Source organism: Sander lucioperca, chromosome 10 (genome assembly GCF_008315115.2).
Source record: "Sander lucioperca isolate FBNREF2018 chromosome 10, SLUC_FBN_1.2, whole genome shotgun sequence".
Classification (NCBI taxonomy): Eukaryota; Metazoa; Chordata; class Actinopteri; order Perciformes; family Percidae; genus Sander; species Sander lucioperca.
Window position 1 is genome coordinate 9,207,132 of NC_050182.1, and position 12,500 is coordinate 9,219,631.

The following is a 12,500-nucleotide window of genomic DNA, read 5'->3' on the forward strand; positions in this document are numbered from 1 at the left end:
TGGAGCAGTGCCAGTGAAATGTTTGTGTCTAACAATGTGCCCACTTTTAACGCTGTTTTAAGAAATGTTGTGTATAGATTCATGTGCAGACTGACAGGGTCTAAGAATATGATCATTAGGTCCATAGTTGATGTTTCTAAGAGTGACACAAGGTACACATCTTGCTTCTGGAAACACTGGACTCGAAGCCTGTATATGTTCTTAGAAATGATGCCTCACCGGCACCATTCTTAAATGTTTTGTATTGTTTTATATATATATAGATATATATATATCTATATATATATCTATATATCTGTATTGTGTTGTTTCTATGGACCTTTGTGTCTTGAGTAAAGTTGATTGATTGATAAAAAGATAAATATTTTTAAAGCCTTTTATTGTTTTGATCTTGATGATAAGGGCTTTGTATATCCACCTTATTTTTCAACTTTGAAGCTAAGTAAGCTATTTTCTGTGAATGTGAGAGACTTCCGGTTCATAGGGAAATAACGAGATGAATAACAAAGTGCTATTAATGATAAAAAAATATTTGTGCTACAAACTAGTGTTTACAATTATGACAAATTCAATACATCAAAATAATAGGGTAGGGTAGAAAAATACCAGTTTCCAATATCAAGAAGCATAACAAGCTTTTTTGTACAGCTAGAAATAACTGTAAGCTGATGACATCGGACGCCAGACACATTCCATTTACAAATGTCCGTGCCACTCTTCGGTGAATAATAAGGTGGATACCATAGGCCAAAAAATGTCCCCTAAAAATGTCCCCTAATTGTTAGTCGTATGTTTTGCCTCTGATTGATTTGTGCTTATCATTTCTTGCAGGATTATCAGAAGTGCTGCCGCTCTTCTTCCACTCGACACCATCACTACCCTCCTCACCTGGCCTTCATCCTCACCTGGCCTCCATCCTCACCTGGCCTTCATCCTCACCTGTCATCCTCACCTGGCCTCCATCCTCACCTGGCCTTCATCCTCACCTGGCCTTCATCCTCACCTGTCATCCTCACCTGGCCTCCATCCTCACCTGGCCTTCATCCTCACCTGTCATCCTCACCTGGCCTTCATCCTCACCTGGCCTTCATCCTCACCTGGCCTCCATCCTCACCTGGCCTTCATCCTCACCTGGCCTTCATCCTCACCTGTCATCCTCACCTGGCCTCCATCCTCACCTGTCATCCTCACCTGGCCTTCATCCTCACCTGGCCTTGATCCTCACCTGGCCTTCATCCTCACCTGGCCTTCATCCTCACCTGGCCTCCATCCTCACCTGGCCTTCATCCTCACCTGGCCTCCATTCTCACCTGGCCTCCATCCTCACCTGGCCTCCATCCTCACCTGGCCTTCATCCTCACCTGGCCTTCATCCTCACCTGACCTTCATCCTCACCTGGCCTTCATCCTCACCTGACCTTCATCCTCACCTGGCCTTCATCCTCACCTGACCTTCATCCTCACCTGGCCTTCATCCTCACCTGGCCTTGATCCTCACCTGGCCTTCATCCTCACCTGGCCTTCATCCTCACCTGGCCTTCATCCTCACCTGGCCTTCATCCTCACCTGTCATCCTCACCTGGCCTCCATCCTCACCTGGCCTTCATCCTCACCTGTCATCCTCACCTGGCCTTCATCCTCACCTGGCCTTCATCCTCACCTGGCCTCCATCCTCACCTGGCCTTCATCCTCACCTGGCCTTCATCCTCACCTGTCATCCTCACCTGGCCTCCATCCTCACCTGTCATCCTCACCTGGCCTTCATCCTCACCTGGCCTTGATCCTCACCTGGCCTTCATCCTCACCTGGCCTTCATCCTCACCTGGCCTCCATCCTCACCTGGCCTTCATCCTCACCTGGCCTCCATTCTCACCTGGCCTCCATCCTCACCTGGCCTCCATCCTCACCTGGCCTTCATCCTCACCTGGCCTTCATCCTCACCTGACCTTCATCCTCACCTGGCCTTCATCCTCACCTGACCTTCATCCTCACCTGGCCTTCATCCTCACCTGACCTTCATCCTCACCTGGCCTTCATCCTCACCTGGCCTTGATCCTCACCTGGCCTTCATCCTCACCTGGCCTTCATCCTCACCTGGCCTCCATCCTCACCTGGCCTTCATCCTCACCTGGCCTCCATTCTCACCTGGCCTCCATCCTCACCTGGCCTCCATCCTCACCTGGCCTTCATCCTCACCTGGCCTTCATCCTCACCTGACCTTCATCCTCACCTGGCCTTCATCCTCACCTGGCCTTGATCCTCACCTGGCCTTCATCCTCACCTGTCTTTCATCCTCACCTGGCCTTCATCCTCACCTGTCTTTCATCCTCACCTGGCCTTCATCCTCACCTGACCTTCATCCTCACCTGTCTTTCATCCTCACCTGGCCTTCATCCTCACCTGTCATCCTTAACATTGTTGGTGTTTTGGATTCACTACAGCTGGAGAACAATTAAATACAAAATAGGTTGGAGGCTCTACTGGGTGATTTTTTATTTTTTACTGAGTAACTCTATTCATTTTCCCAGATAGTGTATAGAATTTTAGGCATTCTATTATCTCAAACATCCTGAAAAATAGTGCATTTAGCTGACGTAATTGGAAAAAAAATCTCCACTGGGGGAGCATGCCCCCGGACCCCCCTAGGTTTGGGCTAAGCCCCGAATGTTTATATTGTCTGGCTCCGCCCCTGAGTGGTACAGGAACAAGTCTATATCCTTCAAGAAGGCCATGGTTTTTATGCAGGACAATGCTCCATCACATGCATCCAAGTACTCCACTGCTGGCTAGCCAGCAAAGGCCTTAAAGAGGACAGAATAATGACATGGCCCCCTTCCTCACCTGACCTAAACCCCACTGAGAACTTGGGGGCCCTTCTTAAACGTGAGATTTACAGTGAGGGAAGACAGTGCACCTCTTTGACCAGGCTGTGGTTGCTGCTGCACCGAAGGTTGATCATCAACAGATCAAGAGACTAACAGGTCCATGGAGGGAAGGCTCATGGCAGTTACTGAGAAGAAGGGCTGTAATGGTCACTGAATATTTCTTGAAATATCACAAGTCTTTATTTGACCATTTTGAGTTTTATTCTGACTCTAAGAAATTAAAATAAATAATGAATTTTAGTTTTTCATTTAGTTGCCTAATAATTCTGCACACATAATAATTTTGCACAGTGTATACACACACACACATATATATATATATATACACAGTGAGGAAAATAAGTATTTGAACACCCTGCTATTTTGCAAGTTCTCCCACTTAGAAATCATGGAGGGTCTGAAATTGTCATCGTAGGTGCATGTCCACTGTGAGAGACATAATCTAAAAAAAAAAATCCAGAAATCACAATGTATGATTTTTTAACTATTTATTTGTATGATACAGCTGCAAATAAGTATTTGAACACCTGAGAAAATCAATGTTAATATTTGGTACAGTAGCCTTTGTTCACAATTACAGAGGCCAAACGTTTCCTGTAGTTTTTCACCAGGTTAACACACTGCAGGAGGGATTTTGGCCCACTCCTCCACACAGATCTTCTCTAGATCAGTCAGGTTTCTGGGCTGTCGCTGAGAAACACGGAGTTTGAGCTCCCTCCAAAGATTCTCTATTGGGTTCAGGTCTGGAGACTGGCTAGGCCACGCCAGAACCTTGATATGCTTCTTACAGAGCCACTCCTTGGTTATCCTGGCTGTGTGCTTCGGGTCATTGTCATGTTGGAAGACCCAGCCTCGACCCATCTTCAATGCTCTAACTGAGGGAAGGAGGTTGTTCCCCAAAATCTCGCAATACATGGCCCCGGTCATCCTCTCCTTAATACAGTGCAGTCGCCCTGTCCCATGTGCAGAAAAACACCCCCAAAGCATGATGCTACCACCCCCATGCTTCACAGTAGGGATGGTGTTCTTGGGATGGTCCTCATCATTCTTCTTCCTCCAAACACGGTTAGTGGAATTATGACCAAAAAGTTCTATTTTGGTCTCATCTGACCACATGACTTTCTCCCATGACTCCTCTGGATCATCCAAATGGTCATTGGCAAACTTAAGACGGGCCTTGACATGTGCTGGTTTAAGCAGGGGAACCTTCCGTGCCATGCATGATTTCAAACCATGACGTCTTAGTGTATTACCAACAGTAACCTTGGAAACGGTGGTCCCAGCTCTTTTCAGGTCATTGACCAGCTCCTCCCGTGTAGTTCTGGGCTGATTTCTCACCTTTCTTAGGATCACTGAGACCCCACGAGGTGAGATCTTGCATGGAGCCCCAGTCCGAGGGAGACTGACAGTCATGTTTAGCTTCTTCCATTTTCTAATGATTGCTCCAACAGTGGACCTTTTTTCACCAAGCTGCTTGGCAATTTCCCCGTAGCCCTTTCCAGCCTTGTGGAGGTGTACAATTTAGTCTCTAGTGTCTTTGGACAGCTCTTTGGTCTTGGCCATGTTAGTAGTTGGATTCTTACTGATTGTATGGGGTGGACAGGTGTCTTTATGCAGCTAACGACCTCAAACAGGTGCATCTAATTTAGGATAATAAATGGAGTGGAGGTGGACATTTTAAAGGCAGACTAACAGGTCTTTGAGGGTCAGAATTCTAGCTGATAGACAGGTGTTCAAATACTTATTTGCAGCTGTATCATACAAATAAATAGTTAAAAAATCATACGTTGTGATTTCTGGATTTATTTTTTTAGATTATGTCTCTCACAGTGGACATGCACCTACGATGACAATTTCAGACCCTCCATGATTTCTAAGTGGGAGAACTTGCAAAATAGCAGGGTGTTCAAATACTTATTTTCCTCACTGTATATATATATATATATATACTGTATATTATATATTGTCATCTTCACACTGCTGCTGTTTTTAATGTGTGAAGAAACTGAACTGATCTCAGCATGACATCACTTCCTCTTTTGTTGGAGCTGGTTGTCACGGTAACAGTGGTGCCAGTCAGTACCAGAGGCAGACGGGAACAGATGTTCCATTCACACACACAGTAGGTCTAAATACTGCAGTATTACTACACACACTGCAGTATTACTACACACAGTAGGTCTAAATACTGCAGTATTACTATATACTGCAGTATTACTACAAACACTGCAGTATTACTACACACAGTAGGTCTAAATACTGCAGTATTACTATATACTGCAGTATTACTACACATAGTAGGTCTAAATACTGCAGTATTACTATATACTGCAGTAGTAGTACACACATTGCAATATTACTACACACAGTAGGTCTAAATACTGCAGTATTACTATATACTGCAGTATTACTACACACACTGCAGTATTACTACACACAGTAGGTCTAAATACTGCAGTATTACTATATACTGCAGTATTACTACACACTGCAGTATTACTACACACAGTGTGTCTAAATACTGCAGTATTAGGACACAGTGTGTCCTAATACTGCAGTATTACTACACACAGTATGTCTAAATACTGCAGTATTACTACATACTCTGTGTTCATGTAACAGAAATCTATGAATCTAAATGAAATCTAGTATTATGATAATGTAAAGTATTAGTTCTGTACTTATAGTTTTACTGAGTTTAACTTCTCCAAATGACATCATATACTCCTAAATCTGCAGTAGTATTAATATTATAAATATATATATATATATATATATATATATATATATATATATATATATATATATATATATATATATATATATATATCTCACTTATTGATCATCTTTGTGTCTGAAGCTGCAGGGAGGTGTGTGTTTGTTATCCTCACCAGCTCTCTCCGGGGGGGGGGGCGGGGTCTGCGCCCTACAGTTCCACGTCACACAGCAGCGCGCTGGACAGGGGGGCGGGGCTAGCGTTCATCAACCACGTGACACCACGTAGCTCTCTCAGTGGCCGTCGCGCAGCACGTGACGCATTGACACGTTGTCATAGAGACTGACTCCGCCCACGGTGGCCCGGGGAGAGACAATAGCGAAAACAAGCGCTCCATGCCAGATGCCAGGGGGCGGGTCTAGAAGCGCGTACGGGCAGCGGGTTGGCTGAGAGAAGCGGCGGCGCGCTGAGCTGTGATTGGACAGAAGTAGAGAGTGGGGCTGTCAGTCAGAAAGAAGCCCCGCCCCCCGGCACACACTGCGCACAACTCCGAGATCAGAACCCCCGGAACCCCAAAAACCGTACCCATCTGGGCCACTCCGGACTAACTATCGATCCGAGCCGATCCGAGCCGAGCCACGGAGCATCGGGAGCGCTCGGTCCGTCGGAGGGGATGTCCCGGCTGCTAGAGAGCAGGAGACAGGACAGGATGAAGGAAATCAACCTCAAGGTGAGCAAAGCGCACAATAAGACCCCAAAACACGGGCACGCGCACTTTCTGATCGATCCTCAGAGTTGGAGATGATCTGAGATCAGTCTGAATTCACTGATCTGAGATCAGCGGACTTTAACGAGACACACACACACACACACACACACACACACACACACACACACACACACACACAACTCTTCCGCTTTGTGACCCGCCCGCGTTTGTTCCGTTACTGCAGATGTTGGGGGGGGGAATCAATGATCCGATACAGGATCGATCAGCTGGCTGTGTGTGTGTGTGTGTGTGTGTGTGTGTGTGTGTGTGTGTGTGTGTGTGTGTGTGTGTGTGTGTGAGATCAAGTAGCGGAGCTCAGAAACGGAAACACTTTTTTCTTTCAGTTCAGACTGAAAACGGTTAAAACAGCGGAGTGTGTTCAGGGTGTGTGTGTCCGTGGCCGTGTGTGTGTGTGTGTGTGTGTGTGTGTGTGTGTGTGTTTAATGTGTACCTGTGCGGACGGACTTTGTGTGTGTTTCTGTGTGTTTGAGTGTGTGTCCGTTTTTCAGCAGCAGCGTGGCCGCTTTGTCCTGCAGGAAACAGAGAGAGAGAGAGAGGGGGAGGGGAGACCGTCTCAGGGTGTGTGTGTGTGTCTTTGTGTGTGTATGTGTGTGTGTGTGTGTGTGTGTGTGTGTGTGTGTGTGTGTGTGTGTGTGTGTGTGTGTGTGTGTATGTGTGTGCGTCTGTGGATCTGTGTGTGTGTGTGTGTGTGTGTGTATCTGTGTGTGTGTGTGTGTGTGTGTGTGTGTGTGTGTGTGTGTGTGTGTATCTGTGTGTGTGTGTGTGTGTGTGTGTGTGTGTGTGTGTGTGTGTGTATCTGTGTGTGTGTGTGTGTGTGTGTGTGTGTGTGTGTGTGTGTGTGTGTGTGTGTGTGTGTATCTGTGTGTGTGTGTGTGTGTGTGTGTGTGTGTGTGTGTGTGTATCTGTGTGTGTGTGTGTGTGTGTGTGTGTGTGTGTATGCACCAATCACCACGTAGTAGTACTACTGGGGTGGTTCTGATATTACAGAATAGGAGTCAGTCTCTCACTCTGTCAAATATTCACTTTTATAGTTTATATCAGGTCAGATTTATACTCCAGCTACACACACACACACACACACACACACACACACACACACACACAGACACACACACACACACATACACACACACACATACACACACACAGACACACACACACACACACACATACACACACACACATACACACACACACACACACACACACACACACACACATACACACACACACACACACACACACACACACACACACACACACACACACACACACACACACACACACACACACACACACACACACACACACACACACACACACACACACACACACACACACACACACACACACACACAGACACACACAGACACACACACACACACACACACACATGCTTCCTGAGACATCACTGATCACTAACATTAGTTTAATGACGTAGTTGCTACGTCGTATCTCTGGTGAAACTACGTATCGACTGACCCAACGATAGATTTCTGACACATTTTAGAACCTTTTTTAAACGAGGTTTATGTTTTAATGGACCTGGGCGTATTGATCTACTGTTTGATGACGCTGAGCTCAGTCAGCGGGCAACCTGCCGGGTTAATGCCCTCCTCCCAGCCAATCAGAATCAAGCATTCTTAAACCATGTAGAATAAATATATATATATATATATATATATATATATATATATATATATATATATATATATATATATATATATATATATAAACTTAGCACAAAAAGTAATGATATTTGTGTTTGGTAGATTATTTCTCCGTGGTAACAATGCTTATACGGTTGAAAGCCTGTCTAGTTCCCTTCAGATGCTGCCCCGTCTGTAAGGAACGTGTGTGTGTGATGAGCAGCAGAGCTGAGTATGGGGGGGTTACACCCATGAATAATTAGCCAAATCTTCTCTGCCAATGCCAAACAGCTGATTCTGCCGTTGACTGGTTTGGTGTTTGGTGGATTGGATGATTGAAGTTTGAAGAAACAAGACATATTGGCAATTTAACAATTAATTCATTTCACAAACGGAAGCCTCAGTAGCGTGAGGAAGAACCATACACAGCCACAACAGCCTGGCTCCTCCTCCTCACGCTGGTCACGAGCCTGGCTCCTCCTCCTCACGCTGGTCACCAGCCTGGCTCCTCCTCCTCACGCTGGTCACCAGCCTGGCTCCTCCTCCTCCTCACGCTGGTCACGAGCCTGGCTCCTCCTCCTCCTCACGCTGGTCACCAGCCTGGCTCCTCCTCCTCCTCACGCTGGTCACGAGCCTGGCTCCTCCTCCTCCTCACGCTGGTCACCAGCCTGGCTCCTCTTCCTCATGCTGGTCACCAGCCTGGCTCCTCCTCCTCCTCACGCTGGTCACCAGCCTGGCTCCTCCTCCTCCTCACGCTGGTCACCAGCCTGGCTCCTCTTCCTCATGCTGGTCACCAGCCTGGCTCCTCCTCCTCCTCACGCTGGTCACCAGCCTGGCTCCTCCTCCTCCTCACGCTGGTCACCAGCCTGGCTCCTCCTCCTCCTCACGCTGGTCACCAGCCTGGCTCCTCCTCCTCCTCACGCTGGTCACCAGCCTGGCTCCTCCTCCTCCTCACGCTGGTCACCAGCCTGGCTCCTCCTCCTCCTCACGCTGGTCACCAGCCTGGCTCCTCCTCCTCCTCACGCTGGTCACCAGCCTGGCTCCTCTTCCTCATGCTGGTCACCAGCCTGGCTCCTCCTCCTCACGCTGGTCACCAGCCTGGCTCCTCCTCCTCCTCACGCTGGTCACCAGCCTGGTCACACACTTCTCCAGGACATGATCACCTGTTTCCTGGGTGTAATGGATGAATGCGTCATGTGGACAGACTGGGTCAATAACGTGTAGAACAGCAGAGCGTCCCTGTTGACATTTCATTAAGGTGGACCAGGCTGTCCAAACATTAAGGTGGACCAGGCTGTCCAAACATTAAGGTGGACCAGGCTGTCCAAACAGTCTGTCAGACGTGTGTGTGGAGTTTCCGTGACGTGTCTGCTGAACGCTGTGAGGCGGCGAGGCCATCATGTTCCTCCACGTCTCTGTCAGCGATGTCACAGTTTAGATATTTAGATATCTGTTGACAGACAGCTGAGTGAGTTCTGACCACGTCGATCTGAAGGATCAGAAACTAATACTTTAGTCCGTCCCTCCACGATCTCACGGCCTTCTTCTGAGATTGTTGCAGCCCAAAATGCTGATTTTGTGGCGCATGAAGTTGAGATGAAGTTGTCTGTGTGTGTGTGTGTGTCTGTCTCTGTGTGTGTGTGTCTGTCTCTGTGTGTGTGTGTGTGTGTGTGTGTGTCTCTGTGTGTGTGTGTGTGTGTGTATGTCTGTCTCTGTGTGTGTGTCTGTCTCTGTGTGTGTGTGTGTGTGTCTGTCTCTGTGTGTGTGTGTGTGTGTGTCTGTGTGTGTGTGTGTCTGTCTCTGTGTGTGTGTCTGTCTCTGTGTGTGTGTGTGTCTGTGTGTGTGTCTGTCTCTGTGTGTGTCTGTCTCTGTGTGTGTGTCTGTCTCTGTGTGTGTGTCTGTCTCTGTGTGTGTGTGTGTGTGTCTGTGTGTGTGTCTGTCTCTGTGTGTGTGTCTGTCTCTGTGTGTGTGTGTGTGTGTGTGTGTGTGTCTGTGTGTGTGTGTGTCTGTCTCTGTGTGTGTGTGTGTCTCTGTGTGTGTGTGTGTGTGTGTGTGTGTGTGTCTGTGTGTGTGTGTGTGTGTGTGTCTGTGTGTGTGTGTGTCTGTCTCTGTGTGTGTGTGTGTCTCTGTGTGTGTGTGTGTGTGTGTGTGTGTGTGTCTCTGTGTGTGTGTGTGTGTGTGTGTGTGTGTGTGTGTGTGTGTGTGTGTGTGTGTGTGTGTGTCTCTCTGTGTGTGTGTGTGTGTGTGTGTGTGTGTGTGTGTGTGTGTGTGTAGAGTTGAACCAGCAGCAGCTTTCAGCGACTTTTAAACCGTTAATACGGTGGCCCTGAAGTGCAAATCAAAACAGCAAATATGAAAACATGACAGCTGAAGTTAATGCTGTTGCGTTTTTGTATTTGCTGTTGTGTTTTTGTATTTGCTGTTGCGTTTTTATATTTGCTGTTGTGTTTTTGTATTTGCTGTTGTGATTTGCACGTCAGGGCCACCGTAGTTCCCGTCTACGTTGACGTTAAATGTTTCCCGGCTGGAGGACGGTCTGATGTTCTGCCGGTCTTTCGCTCGATGTTCTGTTGGTAAATGTGAGAAACCCGTTCTCACTTCTGATTGGTCAGTGGCTCTCTGAGTGCACGTGGGACTGCTGTGATTGGTTGAAGTCGTGGGAAACTTCAGGTGATTGGTCAAAATTGCGAGTCGCACCAAATTCACGGTGATTGGTTGAATTTGCGTGAATTGGCGACATCACAAAATCCTGGGGGGACTGATTACAGGGTGATAGAAGAAGAGACTGTTAGAGACCAGAGACCTGAGACCTGAGACTGTTAGACCTCAGAGACCAGAGACCAGAGACCTGAGACTGTTAGACCTCAGAGACCAGAGACCTGAGACCAGAGACCAGACTGTTAGACCTCAGAGACCAGAGACCTGAGACCTGAGACCTGAGACCTGAGACCAGAGACCAGAGACTGTTAGACCTAAGAGACCAGAGACCAGAGACCTGAGATTGTTAGACCTCAGAGACCTGAGACCAGAGACTGTTAGACCTAAGAGACCAGAGACCTGAGACCTGAGACTGTTAGACCTCAGAGACCAGAGACCTGAGACCTGAGACTGTTAGACCTCAGATACCAGAGACCTGAGACCTGAGACCAGAGACCTGAGACTGTTAGACCTCAGAGACCAGAGACCAGAGACCTGAGACTGTTAGTCCTCAGAGACCAGAGACCTGAGACCAGAGACCAGACTGTTAGACCTCAGAGACCTGAGACCTGAGACCAGAGACCAGAGACTGTTAGACCTCAGAGACCAGAGACTGTTAGACCTAAGAGACCAGAGACCAGAGACCTGAGATTGTTAGACCTCAGAGACCTGAGACCAGAGACCAGAAACTGTTAGACCTCAGAGACCTGAGACCAGAGACTGTTAGACCTAAGAGACCAGAGACCTGAGACCTGAGACTGTTAGACCTCAGATACCAGAGACCTGAGACTGTTAGACCTCAGAGACCAGAGACCAGAGACCAGAGACCTGAGACTGTTTGGTCTCTGGTCTCTGAGGTCTGAGACCTGAGACTGTTAGACCTCAGAGACCTGAGACCTCAGAGACCAGAGACCAGAGACTGTTAGACCTCAGAGACCAGAGACTGTTAGACCTCAGAGACCTGAGACCAGAGACTGTTAGACCTAAGAGACCTGAGACCTGAGACTGTTAGACCTCAGAGACCTGAGACCTGAGACCAGAGACCAGAGACTGTTAGACCTCAGAGACCAGAGACCAGAGACCTGAGACTGTTAGACCTCAGAGACCAGAGACCTGAGACTGTTAGACCTCAGAGACCTGAGACCAAAGACCTGTTTATTCTCTCTCAGACTCTTCTGGTTTCATCTTACAGCCTCTTTTCTTTCCTGTCTCTCCCCCCCTGCCAATCCCTGACTATCCCGTCTCTCCCCCCCCGCCTATCCCTGACTATCCCCTCTCTCCCCCCCCGCCTATCCCTGACTATCCCGTCTCTCCCCCCCCGCCTATCCCTGACTATCCCCTCTCTCCCCCCCCGCCTATCCCTGACTATCCCGTCTCTCCCTGTCTCATGACCCCCCCCCCTGGTCTGGAGACAGAGCTTTCTTTATTCCTCTCATCACTGGTCTCTTTATTTATTGATCAGCTGATCGCTGACTGTCACCACAACCTGTTTAAACCTTTCTAACTTCATGTGACAGTTTAATGATCAATATATATATATATATATACAGCCAATCAGACAGTCAGCAGTCAGCTTAACTCTTCATATTTCGGCTGAGAATGAAGAACTTCACTTTGTTTTCTGTTTCGATGATGTGATCTCTCACACACTTCCTCTTCCTGCCGCTCCCCGCTCTGAGCAGAAGTTAAAGACAGAAAAGAGAAGTTCACACAGAGAGAGAGAGAGAGAGAGAGAGAGAGAGAGAGAGAGAGCCCCGAAATCAC

At 47.8% G+C, this 12,500-nt stretch overlaps 1 protein-coding gene across 4 annotated transcripts in view; it reads left to right on the forward strand.

The window, feature by feature from the left end:
* Positions 1-6,094: 6,094 nt before the first annotated feature.
* The window catches only part of LOC116058489 (rho guanine nucleotide exchange factor 2-like), a 49,101-nt gene continuing 42,695 nt past the window's right edge, over positions 6,095-12,500 (forward strand). For all 4 annotated transcript variants that reach the window (XR_004898500.1, XM_036006086.1, XM_036006088.1 and 1 more), the window contains exon 1: positions 6,095-6,330. Coding sequence is in view for 3 of the 4 variants with exons in the window: in XM_036006086.1 (XP_035861979.1) it covers positions 6,274-6,330 (57 nt within the window). In the remaining variant the exon portion in view is untranslated. The remainder of the gene's footprint in view (positions 6,331-12,500) is intronic.